This window comes from Vanessa atalanta, chromosome 16 (assembly GCF_905147765.1).
Source record: "Vanessa atalanta chromosome 16, ilVanAtal1.2, whole genome shotgun sequence".
Taxonomy (NCBI): domain Eukaryota; kingdom Metazoa; phylum Arthropoda; class Insecta; order Lepidoptera; family Nymphalidae; genus Vanessa; species Vanessa atalanta.
Window position 1 is genome coordinate 5928149 of NC_061886.1, and position 14555 is coordinate 5942703.

Below are 14555 nucleotides of genomic sequence, written 5' to 3' on the forward strand. Positions count from 1 at the left end.
CGAGTAGCTTTATTATAAAAAAGAGAAACATAACAACTTATTACCATAGAAATCGTACCACCCACTTACCAACGCTTAATAATATTCTATAATTATATTTTTCGGTTTGAAAGTTGAGTGACCCATTGTAAACAATTATACACCTGAGATCATCCAATGTTTCGATCCGCAATCCCTCTTAGCTTCGATGTCTATATGTGGATATGACCACTTATCATTAGAAAGACCACTTACCATCTGAATTGATCAAATATTAGAATGAATAGAATACATAAAATGGTATTTTTTTTTATAAATAAACGTTATATTTTATCTTCCAAGCGTTCTCAACTTTCTTTACAAAACGCGATAGCTTTTCACCTATAATAATTACAAAATTAAAAACAAATGTTACAATTGCAGCAAACAATGCAACATAGAGGTCAATGATATCAATAATATTTTAATATAAATAGTGATGCATTCTGTGCAATCGTCAGTTGGTGTCTGAATACCAGCCATGAAGGCGATTGTGTGCTTAGTCTTTGGCCTAGCGGCTATGGCCGCTGGTCATGTGGTTTACAACGATCAGACGATCGGTAAGATAAAATAATTATTCTGATATAAAGTATGGTACTAATTACAATTGAACTTTTTTTTTCGTATATCTTAACAAAAGATACTTAAATTCCATGTGCTTAACAATATGCATCTCGCGTCCACCACCATCCAACCTCCTACACTTTGTCGGGGAGAGAATTTCTACTAAATTTTCATATTATTTTTAAAAATAGAGATCGCCCTGTAACTCTTATTGTCCGTTCCTTACATTGCCAATGCGCCGCCGGCCTTAGCAACTAAAATTTTATGTCCCCTGTGTATTGTTACACTGGTTGACTCGCCCTTCAAACTTCACAACAATACTGATTGCTCTTTAATTCATAATCTGTATCTCTCACTTACCCATGTAGCATCGTGGTTGAATAAGATTCAATCCCTCTATATTAGACGAGGCTTTAGGCTCGCAATGAGGCTTTTATTGACTGTTATTTTTAAGTGATTTTTTTTTACTGATCGTTATATGGGACTTATTACATTTCAGTTAACCTGGATATAAAGGAACGTCAAATGTTCATTTTGAAGCTGTTGAACCATGTTATGGAACCAGTCGTATACAAGGAAATAGAAGACATCGGTAAAGACTTCAAAATAGAAACTAACGTTGATCTATACACGGTAAGCAAACGAATCCGAATATTAATAATCATATTTGCTAGAGTTATTTTATATTTTATTCCTGTTTCTATTTTTATTTCTTACAGAGACAAGATGTTGTCAAAGTATTCCTCAACAACCTGAAATTCGGTTTTCTGCCTCGTGGTGAAATATTCACTATTCACGTTGACCGTCAACTTAAAGAGGTCGTCACCATGTTCCACATGTTGTACTACGCCAAGGACTTCGCTACCTTCATTAAGACCGCGTGCTGGATGCGTCTGTACCTTAACGAAGGCATGTTCGTTTATGCTCTGACTGTAGCTGTCAGACATCGTGAGGACTGCAAGGGTATCATTCTCCCACCACCTTATGAAATCTATCCTTACTACTTCGTCCGTGCTGACGTCATTCAAAAGGCTTACCTTCTTAAGATGAAGAAAGGTCTTCTTGACACCAAGCTGTGCGACTTTTACGGAATCAAAAAAACTGACAAAGACATCTACATTATAGACGAAAACGTATATGATCGTCGTTTCTACTTGAACGATGAAGACAGGCTCAGATACTTTACTGAAGATATTGATCTTAACACATACTACTACTATTTCCACATCGACTATCCATTCTGGATGAAAGATGATGTTATGACAAACAAGCTTATGTTCAGACGCTGGGAATTAACGCTTTATATGTACCAACAAATTCTTGCTAGATACTACTTAGAGCGTTTGTCCAATGACCTTGGTGATATTCCTACACTTTCGTGGCACAAAACTATTCGTAAGGGTTACTGGCCCTGGTTGATGCTTCATAACGGCGTTCAGTTACCAGTCAGGTTGAACAACTATGTAATGACAGACAATAAGAACATCGGAATATTGAACCTTGTACAAAATTACGAAAAGATTATAAACGAAGCTATAATTAAAGGTTATATTGAAGTACGTATAAATTGCAATATTTATATTAAGTTCGATAAATCGCTTCAAATTATGCTAATTTCCATTTAATGTGGTTTTTTTTAGATCAATGGACTAAGATTAGAGCTAACTAAGACTGAAGATATAGAAATGTTAGGAAAACTGATTTACGGTACTATTGACAAACTTAACTTGACTAAAAATCAAGTAGACGCTTACCGCTACCTGCTCATATTGATGAAAGCTGTTGTTGGCCTGAACACGATAAATACTGACAAGTAAGTCTTTTAAACATTCACATGTTTCATTATACCTTTGTTTGATTGAATATGTTTTTCATAAATATAATATTGAACTTATTGCTAAAAAAGAGAAAAATAATAATATTGTTTTTTTTTTTATAATTTTTAGATACTTCGTTGTACCCAGCGTTCTCGACAGCTATCAAACGGCTCTTCGTGACCCCGTGTTCTACCAACTGCAAAAACGTCTATGCTACTTCTTAATACTCTTCAAAATGCGTCTTCCTAGCTACACTCACGAAGACCTCTCATTCCCCGGAGTCAAGATCGATAATATTGTAGTCGACAAACTTGTCACGTACTTCGATGACTACTTAATGGATATGACTAACGCAGTCACACTTACCCAAGATGAAATTAAAAAGACTACATCTGACATGATCTTCTATGTCCGCAAACGCCGCCTTAATCATCAACCATTCAAAGTAGTAGTTGACATTCAGTCTGACAAAGCTGTTGACTGTGTTGTCAGGATGTTCTTAGGACCCAAAGTAGACAATATGGGACGCGTAATCGACCTCAACGTGAACCGCCTTAACTTTGTTGAACTTGACTCTTTCCTGTACAAGCTTAACACTGGTAAGAACACAATCGTCAGAAACTCTATTGACATGCACAACGTTGTCCGCGACCGCATCATGACCCGTGATCTCTGGAAGAAGATTGATACAGTCACCGACATGAGGGATCTCCTGATCAAGGATCTAAGAAACTACCAGACTGGTTTCCCAATCAGGTTGCTGCTACCTAAAGGTCGCGTTGGCGGTATGCAGATGGTTCTATACGTTATTGTTACACCCCTGAAGTTAGTCGATAACGTTGACATCACTATGTTTGACACTACCCGCAAAGATTTAGTAGTAGACTTTAGATCTACTGTGCTGCTTGACAAGATGCCTCTTGGTTTCCCTCTTGATCGTCCAATTGATCTAACTAAATTCTTTACTTCCAACATGAAATTCTTAGACATCTTTATCTACCACAAAGTACAAGTTTGTGACATGAAGACTCGTTGGGATAGATACGTTCTAAGGAACTACAACTTAGTAGACAAGACAGTTTTCGGTAACTACATGGACATGGATGTCGACATCAACATGAAGGTTGACCGCAACGTTAATGTTTATGACATGTAGGAAACAAAAGTGGCAGACTTAGGCAATGGTGAATATATTGAATAAATGATATGCTAATATAGAATATATTTTTTTACTCTCTACAAACCCAAATTAAACATAACTATAACATGTTAATTATGTACAATTAAAACTTAAATTAGTTTAGTTTAATTTTATTTTAACATAGAAATTAAAAGAGAGAGTAACTTTGCTATTTATGGCTATTTGTTATTCCTGTGATTATATTTAATACCAAAATCAAAAAGCCAACAAATAAAGTCAGTTTGTGATATGTGATTTTCTTGTACATTTTTAACTATCCAAAACCGTCATCACAAAATCGTCACATAATCCAATAATAAAAAAAAATATTATTCATATATCCATATCCATATTCAGATCTTAAATGACATATTCATAACATCCTGTTTTAAACACAAAATTATTATGATACAAAATTCTATGCTTTCGGTAAAAAAAGTCAAAAGTCTATCTAAAAATAATTGGGACGAATTCTCAACATTTTGCATTTAAATTAGCGTAAAGTAGATACTACATTAGGTTCCACCTAAAGAAAAACAAAAAATCAAATAAAGTTTTGAGTTACAATATGGCCGTTTAACTGATGTATATTTTTAAAAGCTTTAAAGGTGAATTGGCCGAAGTACTTCTACAAATTGATAGAAATAATGCATATTATATATATTTATTATTATGGAAATAGGGAATCCTTGCCAGTTGAAAATTTCACAAAAACAGCATCTCAAATTTCAAATCTACATGTAACATTTCTAGACGAGGTAAAGAAGATATGTTATTGAATTTATAGACCAGATAACTGAGTGAACGATTGACAAAATTAAAATTTATCAGTGTATGACTTGTAACACTGACAATTAATTATACAAAGCAATAGTTCGACAGTGTAATTGTTGATATGAAAAATATGTATATCTAAAAAAATATATATCTAAAAGCAAGAAAGACATTTTCTCTCTTTAAGGAGTAGATTAGCTTATTCCAAGAAGCGGCTTCAATTCGGGTTGGTGCATGCATATCTATAAGATTTTCAATGACATAAAGTTCAAAATAGTACTACACAATTTATGAAAGTAATTAAGATGCAGCTTCCATATCTAATATTAATCGGCCATCTTGCTTGCATTTGTAATTTCCTGTTTAAATTTTTCACTTAGTTCTTCATTAAAATTCTTAAGTTCTGCGAAAACTATACGAGTGAGTACTTAATCTGAGAACTGAGAAGTTTGAAGTTTCATAACACAAGCTATACATTTATTTTATTTTATCGTAATTTTAAATTAACGATTTAAAAGTGCTTGTACATGTATATTGGTTTTCAATATTTCCATATTGCGTAAATCGTCGCTAAAGTAGTTGTAAATAATTTATCTACAGAATCCGTGATATTATTCTGATAACGAATATTCACCACAAAAGCTGTCACGGCAATTAACACATTTACCTAAAGTCATATTAACTGATATGCGTTACATCAGATTTCAAAACTATACCCACTAATGTTATACAATATCATATCGTTTATGTGTTATTTTATCTTTATTATTTAATTTAGCAAGTTCTTGGACCACTCGTTGATAAATGACCACCACCGCTCTGGAATACCTTACATCGCCTTAATGATCCTTTGCTGTTATGATTGGATATGATGGGATATATACCTATTGTTACATTGCCTCACTCACCTATGTATATGACGTTAATCTTAATTTTGGCAACACTTTTTTAATAGCCTGTATTGATTAGTTGATTGTTCCCAAAAATATATAATAAATAAATATAAAAATATAAATATCCTTCGTCAACGAAATATAAATGAAAAATTATGTGTTTTTTATAACCAATCTAACTCAAGTTTGTCTAGGTTTATTGAAATTTATACACTATATCATAGAGTCATATATATCTATATCTATATAATAGACTCGCTTATACACGATCATCATCATCCTCCTACCCTTATCCCAATTTTACTTGGGTCGGCGCAGCATGTCTTCTTATTCCATATTCATCTCACAAGTAACATTCTTAGTAACCATATCGTCTTTCACACAATCCATCCATCGTTCCTTTGGTCGTCACCTAGCTCTATATCCATCTACATCCATGCTCAAGACCTTCCTCACAACATGGTCCTCATTCGTCATTCATGGTCGGGTATACGTGATAGTGAATAAAAAAATATTATCGTGATCAGCACAATATTCTTAGAATAAAATAATATTTATGCGAAAGTGTTGTTGGTTTGTCCTTATTTTACGAAGCGATGGATCAACGGATCAGAGTTATTTATGCATGTATGTAACATTTTTCACCACAAAAAGAATATTTCTTTCGTATAGATATGTAGCATTACGTAAGGAACTCTTCTTGCTAAACAGATCAACGGATTTAAAATTCGATATGTATGTGTCTTTGATCTTGAAATTATTTTTCCCGAGATATAAGTATTTGTATATTGTAATTTGTGTGGAAAGTGTTTTTGTAGAATATATTTTTTACAAAATTCTGCAATTTATTTTTTCTAATACCTCTTTACCACAAAACGACTTCGATGTGAAGAGTAATAAAATCTTGGATTGATGACGCACAGGATACTTTTATATTTTTGAAAAATATACTTTTCTTGTCAAATATAATTTAATCATAATTACTCATTTAAATTCACATTAAAACAGTCGTTTTAGTTCCTTCCTACAGATTTAGATTACTTGATTACACAAACTTAACACAATCTTTATGCTAAACATCAATACGAACATTAATAACTACTAAGCTTCTTAACGGTTATCCGATTTGGATTAAATCTAGTTCGCGTTTCTCATGTCCTATTCAATATTTATTATTCTTACTTAATTTTAGTAAATAACGATTTATTAATAAAGAAAAAGAAGTAGTGCCCTCAATAAGAAAATATTTGTTTAATAACGCTATTAATTATTTTTTTTAAGTATATCATAAATGATAAATATAATTATATAAATATAGTTTTAGTGAAACATGGATTGAAATGTCTCCATTGGCTTATGGATTCCAAATTTGAAAAAAAATTACAGAAAAAGTTTAAAAGTGATTGTTGCAGCCTGATCTGACCTCCCCAATTTGTAGTGAATTATTTTTCGTTACACATAAATTTAAAACTGTGATACATTTTATAGAATTCGAATGTTATGGTGTAAAAGATAATATTAGTCTTTAATAAATGCCCACGGTAAATAGCATATTAATTTCAAATAATTAATTAACTAGTGAAAATTTCTACGGTTTTTACAAATTTTTAAAAGATGTAAATAGTTATTATGAGTTTTTCTTACAACGTCATGAAGATAGCATGCTATTGGAGTCTTTTCTGTTAGCCCCTTTAACAAACCAAAAATTTTTGTAGTTTGGTTTGGAATAAAGTGGTTTGGCCAGCTTCAGCCATAAACATTTTTTGAATTAAGCACCGCCATAGTTTAGCCATTTTATACAAAATATTTACAAATGATACATACTTACTTACAATATAAAACAAAGTCGCTCACCGCTGTCTGTCCCTGTGTATGGCTTTAAAATTACACAACATATTATAATGCGGTTTCTTTTAATAGAAAAATTGATTCAAGCTAAAAGTTTAAAATATATATAACACATGCACTAGTTTATAGATAAACACTATTAATTAGCCTTGCTTTGCGGGGTTCGAAGTATAATGGAATAATTATTAAAATTATTTTACATATTTATATAAAAATAACGGAAATCAAACAGTTTACAGCCCTACTTAAAATCTATTAAGTTCCATGTCCCGGGTTAGTTTAATTTTTCGCATTACTAATCTATATTACGAAGGCTTTGATGTGCGGACTCTGTTTGGCAAAGTAACCGAAGCAAATTATAAGCCGCTTGTTTATAATTAGACTCTTCTAAACTAACATCAAAAAGCCCTAAACGCCTTCTAAACAAAAATATAACTTTAATAATAATTCCTTGAGTAGTTATATTGTTATTATATCATATTTATTAAACAATAAGAATTATCCTCGTTGAAGCCGAGATGTCCTAGTGGTTGGAACGCGTGCATCTTAACCGATGATTTCGAGTTCAAACCCAGGCAAGCACCACTGAATTTTATGTACTTAATTAGTGCTTATAATTCATCTCGTGCTCGGCGGTGAAGGAAAACATCGTGAGGAAACTTGCATGTGTCTAATTTGAACGAAATTCCAAAAACCCACATTGGAGCAGCGTAGTGGAATATGCTCCAAACCTTCTCCTCAAAGGGAGAGGAGACCTTAGTCCAGCAGTGGGAAATTTATAGGCTATAAATGTAAAAAAAAGAAAAGTCGTCGTTGGCCCAAGCTTTTAAATTTTATATTAGCTGACCGTAAAGTGTAAAGTCCAATATCTTCAACAGTTACTACACACGCTTTTTTAATCTTTATAAAACAATTTTATTCGATTCGCCTATATCTAATAACAGAATCTTTGAACCGGATTTTTACCCTCTTCAGAGGGTGAATGCAGAGTTTCAATTCAATATGACGTATATTGAATTGGAACTCTGCACACTGGCCAATAATATGGTAACCCCGTAATAAATTCATTTATTGTAATGACTCGAAGTTGGGTGAAAGAACCCTAGAATGCCTACTAGTAAACCTATCGAACATGGACATATTGCCTACATTTTAATAAATTATCTGCATTTTATTTATTTATTTTAACTAATGTAATATATAAGGTAGACTTAATGCTCTAGGGCCACCTATATCAGTCCACAATTTTTTTTTTTATAAATAATATAATTACAACGTAAATTTCGGCAAGAATAGCAAACATTTTATCAAACCTCCGATATAATTTCCGATAAGGCGTATACTATCTGTCATCCTAACTTGCCCGGTTAATCACCCAGTGATTAATTTAGGATCCTAGGAGGATTTAGTAGAAAGACAAAATATAAAATATAAAGTAAATTTTTACCTCTTTCGTTACTTGCATACTTGCGTTTCGATTTGTTATGCTTGCTGCAACTTATTTTTATTTGAAAAATAACATTCTTCTCGATATTTCAAAAATATTTTTCTCGTTTTGCTTATAAAAACCAAAAAAAAAAATTAAAACAGTTGTACTAAATTTTCTGTCTTACACTGCCATCTACCGATACATTTATCGCACTAATCAGTCGCACGCTAATGGCTATTCATAATACCAAATAACATTATAGTGTGTCAATACACCACTAGATGGCACTTATAAATATTATGTAGAACTTATATTCTGTGAAACTTGAACATCTTTATATTATTCTCGTATAATTTTACTATTCAATTCGGTTAGATTTAGGTCATTAGTTTATTATAGGATATTCTTTATGATATATATGTGTACAAATTAACAGTAATCAAATTTTAAAGAGCAAATACGTGATACTACAATATCAATCATACTAAATAAATGTAAAAATATATAATTATCTATAATAGAAAATTATTAATATTGCAAACATTAACCTATATTGTCTATAGTTCCGTTACAAAACTAATCCATACTGCTACAATCAATTATTAAATTGCATTTACATTAATGTATTACAAATAAAATAAAGGCCTTAAAGGGCGACAACGCATCTGCAAGCCCCCCGGTGTTGCAGATGTCCATGGGCGGTGGTACTCACTTTCCTCCTGCTCGATTGCCAACTATAACACAAAAAAAAATCAGTCAGATCGAAATTTATGAATTTATTTGAAAAAACGACAAAAATTATGTTATATTTTAAATTTCATATTTTCTCAGTTTTCAAGTTATGCACAAATTCGATGCAGTTTTAAAAGTTGAAAAAAGTATGCTCTTGTATACCTTACTATAATATTTGAGAGGAAAGTATAGGAGATACTTGCTTCTCAAATATTTTAGGTGTTAGGTACTTTACCTCGCTAGAACGACACATTATTTGTTTTCATTATTTTCAAATACTATGAGAAATTAATGCAATACTAAAATGAAATAACATCCATATATCTCAAAAGTATACTTGGTGACTGGGTCGTGTACAAGCCCGCCAATATAGATACTACCTGCATATCAAATATGGTTCTACGAAACAGCAATATTAAATATACTTGTGTTCTGGTTTGAAGGGTGAGTAACCAAGTGTAACTAAAGGCATACAGGAAAACAACAATGTTAAAGGTTGTATCAGTATCAATGTTTATAGGCGATAGTGACCACTTACCATCAGATGGCATTTAGAATTTGTTCTGCTTCTAAAATTGTATTAGATTAGATGAAATCTAATAAATATTTAGGATAATAATATTTTTCTCCGTACCTACATGTAAGAAGTACAAGATAATGAATTAAACGACATTATCGTAGACAGTCCACGTCCTGCTTGCATTTTTTTTATGTCGTATCTCCAAAGTAAAACAGGAACCCTTATAAAATCACTTCGTTGCCTGTCTCTCTGTCTGTCTGTCTTTTTTTATACTATCCGGGTAGTCGTTTGAATCCACTCCACCCGATGATAAGTGAAAGTGGAGTCCAAACTCGAAGACGACCAATACAGTCAACAAGAATGAGCTGCACTAGTCGCCCTCGCCATGCGGGCCCGCAAGATGCCTCTTCACGCCTCGTTTGAAGTCACCCAGGTTATAAGAGGAGGGGAACACGTGTGCTGTCTATCCATCAAGACCCTTTTCTCAAGAACGGGTAGAGGTATAACATTGAAATTAATACCAAATACTGAGGTTTGTGATCCCAATGAATAAAACCAACCCCTAACTAACTCGTTCTTCAGACTTTAAATTTAAGAAAAAATTAATACATTAAATTAAAAATAATAAGAAGATGTGCAAGGCAACCCGACTTCAAACAACCTTGCAGATATAATTGAATTTACTTATCAAACAACAAATGACTAAAAACAACAAATAATTATTTAAAAACAAATTAAATAATTTGCCCGAGATTACATTAAACGAACACAAATGTATATATTATATTTCTATACGTTGAACAATAACAATATTGAATAGTACAGTAGCCTTAAATGTTGATCAAAGGCCTCCTCTTGTCTTAAAAACAACTTGGAGCTTATTCCATCACTGCTCTACGACGACGTTGGATAAATTTTTATCCTACACATGCAAGTCTCCTCCCAATACTTTTCTTCGCCCTTGTGCACGTGAAGATAAACAAAAATGAAACACATGGAAACTCGATGACGGTACATCAAACTTTTAACATGGATTTGAAACCCCAACCTTTGGGTCAGATTTACATATCCTGTCACCTAAGCCGTATCGGTTCGGCAAATTGATTATTATACAATAACGATAATTTACCGTTAATGTAATAATTTAATCAACTAACGTAAACATACCTCACCAATCACTAATGATATTGATTCGTTAATAATTGAAAATGAGAATATTAATTATCATACAGCATAATTTAAAACAGTTAAAACATTGCGCAATAAAAAAAAATAGGATTATTGACCGAATAAACTTTTGTCATTCCAATGTAATAGTTGTGTCATAAAAATTATTAGTGCGTTCAACTACTTATCGATATAATAATTGAAACAAATAATGTCTACGAACTTTAAAGTCGGAGTATAAATGAAAACGAAGTAGTTTGATGTGCCCAGTGTCACATAGAAAATGAAGAAATTAACATTATTGCTGACTTCGGTCCTGTTTCTACAGGCTGAAGGATACGTTATCCAGGTGCCTACAGAAACGACAAATACAATAACTAGTGAGTTTATTTAATTGAATAAGTATATAAATATTTAATTTCACAAGATGCCAGGGCTTGCCATCCACTGATCAATTATTCTACCATCATTTATAATCTGTTTTGGTGTGTTCCGAGCTTATAATAAATATTGGTATAAATAATTTTTTAACCAGATTATAAAGTTATTTTATAGTTTATATTATATTTGAAATAATGTTTATTTTCATCCCAATTATTACGCTTCATTTTATTTATTACCACTTTAATTATATTTTAACATGTTTATTATATTTCAGCTTCAGTGGGATGGGTTCATATTCAAAAGCTATTACTACCATTATTCGAAAATGTTTGCGAGGAAAGTACCGATCCTATCGTTGTGCGGCTAAATGAAGAATTTAAATTAGATCCTTCACATGGATTTTATTCGGTAAAAACATTAGTACAAGCTCGTTTAAATTTAATTTATTTATTATTTACGTTATTAATGAATTTTGATATTTTTTTAGAAACCAGATGTTATTGATAATTTGCAAAGCCTAAAATCGAACAAAGGAATGTTAGCAAAAGGGGAAATATTTACTGAGTATGACGCAGATCATTTGAATGAACTCAAAATTGTTTATGATGTATTATACTACGCAAAAGACTTTGATACTTTTTACAAAGCTGCATGCTGGGCTCGTCAAAATGTTAATTGTGGTTTATTTGTCGACGCGATATACTTGGCGATATTAAACAGACGTGACACAGAAAAAATTTCAATGCCAGCTCCGTATGAACTATTGCCCAATTATTTTATTAGAAAAGATTTTATTATTAAAGCATCGTCATTAATCAGAGGAGAAACGTTTACTTTACCTGAATGGGTTCGCAATGAAGGTAACGCATATATATTGGACGTTAATTACACAACTAATTACTATGACGGAAGTGACGATAAATTAGCCTATTTCCATGAAGACATAGGATTAAATTCCTACTATTATTTAAATAGATTGAAAATATTACCATGGATTACTGATTTGCGGAATTTACAAAAGAATAATTGCGGAGAACATATTTATCATTCGATGAAACAAATGATGGCTAGGTATAATTTAGAAAGATATTCGAACGGCTTATTTGAATTAGAAGGAATTGACTGGGATTACATAAACGAGTACTCATATGATCCGATGCTCATATATTCCAATGGTAATGAATTTAGTCAAAGAAGAAGAGGCAATGATGATAACGAAATTCTAATGATGCTAAAAAATATTGAAAACGGTCTCCCAGCAGTCGTTGTTCACATGGTATCTAGATTTTGTTTAACTTCTATGAATATTTGTTTTATATGTATTATTGTATTTCATTTTTTATTAATGTTTATAATTTATTTAAGTATAAATATTTCCAGAGGGACGGTGGATATAATAAATCTGAAATTATTAACCATTTAATGGAGATCCTTGTAACTGGTGAAAAGAGCTACGAAAACTTAGCTCTACAATACCTCGGCGTTGACAAATTAGTTTCAAGGTAATACACATTATTTACTAAAATAGAATTATATGAAATGAACCGTACACAATTAAACACAACGCTATTGTAAGTTAACGACTTATCAATCATCAAAAGCAAAATATAACATTTAAATATACCACAGTAGTATCGCAGTAAGCCGTGTCTCCGCCCATACTCGTAGTGAGCCAACTATTATTAAGCGACTATACATCTCATCACAGGCCCTAAGATATTATTTTAAACTGATAAATTATTATTTAGAATTTCCGATATTTATGATCTAAAGAAAAAACGGTTTTAATAAACATTTTTAGTTTTTAAATTAATTACAATATTTTTTCAGAGTACCTTCTGCGTTAGAACATTACATGACTACTATTAGAGATCCTATATATTGGAAATTGAACAAAAAGATAGTTGATATAGTTGACAAGGCACTTCAAGTTTTGCCCAGTTATACTAGAAGTCAGCTCTATTTCCCCGGAGTCGTAGTACAAAATGTAGAAGTAAAGAAAATTATGTCATCATTTGACAATTTCGAATTTGACGTAACTAGTGCGTTAAAAAGCGAAGGTGAAGATGTTAAATTCCAGGTTAAGATCAATCAACCTAGATTAAATCACAAACCTTTTACCTTCAAAATCACTGTATCATCCCAAGTAGCACAGAAAGCTTTAATAAAGTTATATTTAGGACCCAAAGTAATGCCTGGTGAGCTCGTCGAGAAAAAGAATATGTTCATGCTATTGGATTGTTTTGAATTTAACCTCAAGATTGGAAGTAATGCGGTAACGAGAACTTCAAATGATATGATGATCATGTCCGATGACTTTACTTCCCTAGAAACATTGCACAAAAGAGTTTTAGATGCTGAATTTGGACTAGATACTTTACGTTCAAAGTCTGCATGGTCACAAATAGGCTTTCCCTCTCGCTTAATCCTTCCAAAGGGCACACCGGAAGGTTTACCTATGCATTTGTTTGTGTTTGTAGCACCATACGTGAAAGCAACTTTAGGTGGAACTAGAAATACTTTAGATTTAAATTCGGACGCAATTCTATCGCCCGGTTATCCTCTGGATTTAAGTGTTGAAATCCAGCAACTATTTAACCTGCCAAATGCTTTGGTTAAAGACATAGTCATAACACATAAAACTGAAGGTACTTATAATAAAGCAAGTAACGCTTACAATTCCGCTAATAACGATAACATATGGCAGTCTAGCGATGTAGAATTTGTTCGTCCAAATGGACCACTAGCTTTGTCAGCGCGACCTGCATTTACTAAAAAAACATTTGATTATAAATCAAAAAAGAATCAGTATGGTAAAAAAAATGATTATGTTTTGAAGAAAGATGAAATTATTGAAGATACCAAAACGAAAGATTTTACTACCGAAGATGAAGCATCAACAAAATTCAGTGATGAAAAAAGCCCTGATAACATAGAAGTTATTAACAATATTTACATCACTCCAGAATTGGGGCACGATAAATCAACTGCAGATATTGTAGATAAAAATAACATGTATTATAAAATCTCAACGGATGATATTTATGATTCGAGTGATGTTTATTTCACTCCATCTGAACTGAAAGATACAAGCAATTTTAATGAATTTATTCAAACTGATTATAATGTAAAACCGCATGCATTACTTAAAATGCCGAAAAAACGATTTTCGAATATATTTAATATTATATTTAAACCTATAAAACCCGACGAGGAAGTATACGAATAG

General features: G+C 32.1%; 2 protein-coding genes across 2 annotated transcripts; both read left to right on the forward strand.

Moving 5' to 3' along the window:
- The first annotated feature begins 491 nt into the window (after nt 1-491).
- On the forward strand, nt 492-3616 carry LOC125069742 (basic juvenile hormone-suppressible protein 2-like). Its single transcript, XM_047679308.1, has 5 exons — nt 492-578; nt 1082-1215; nt 1302-2138; nt 2223-2395; nt 2529-3616. Exons 1-5 carry the CDS (start codon nt 500-502, stop codon nt 3553-3555), a joined length of 2250 nt encoding a protein of 749 aa, XP_047535264.1. The 5' UTR covers nt 492-499; the 3' UTR covers nt 3556-3616.
- A 7609-nt stretch (nt 3617-11225) lies between these two features.
- Nucleotides 11226-14555, forward strand: LOC125070112 (arylphorin subunit alpha-like). The gene is made up of 5 exons (XM_047679813.1): nt 11226-11322; nt 11601-11734; nt 11814-12602; nt 12692-12828; nt 13157-14555. The coding sequence occupies exons 1-5, from the start codon at nt 11226-11228 to the stop codon at nt 14553-14555; spliced, it is 2556 nt and encodes an 851-aa protein (XP_047535769.1).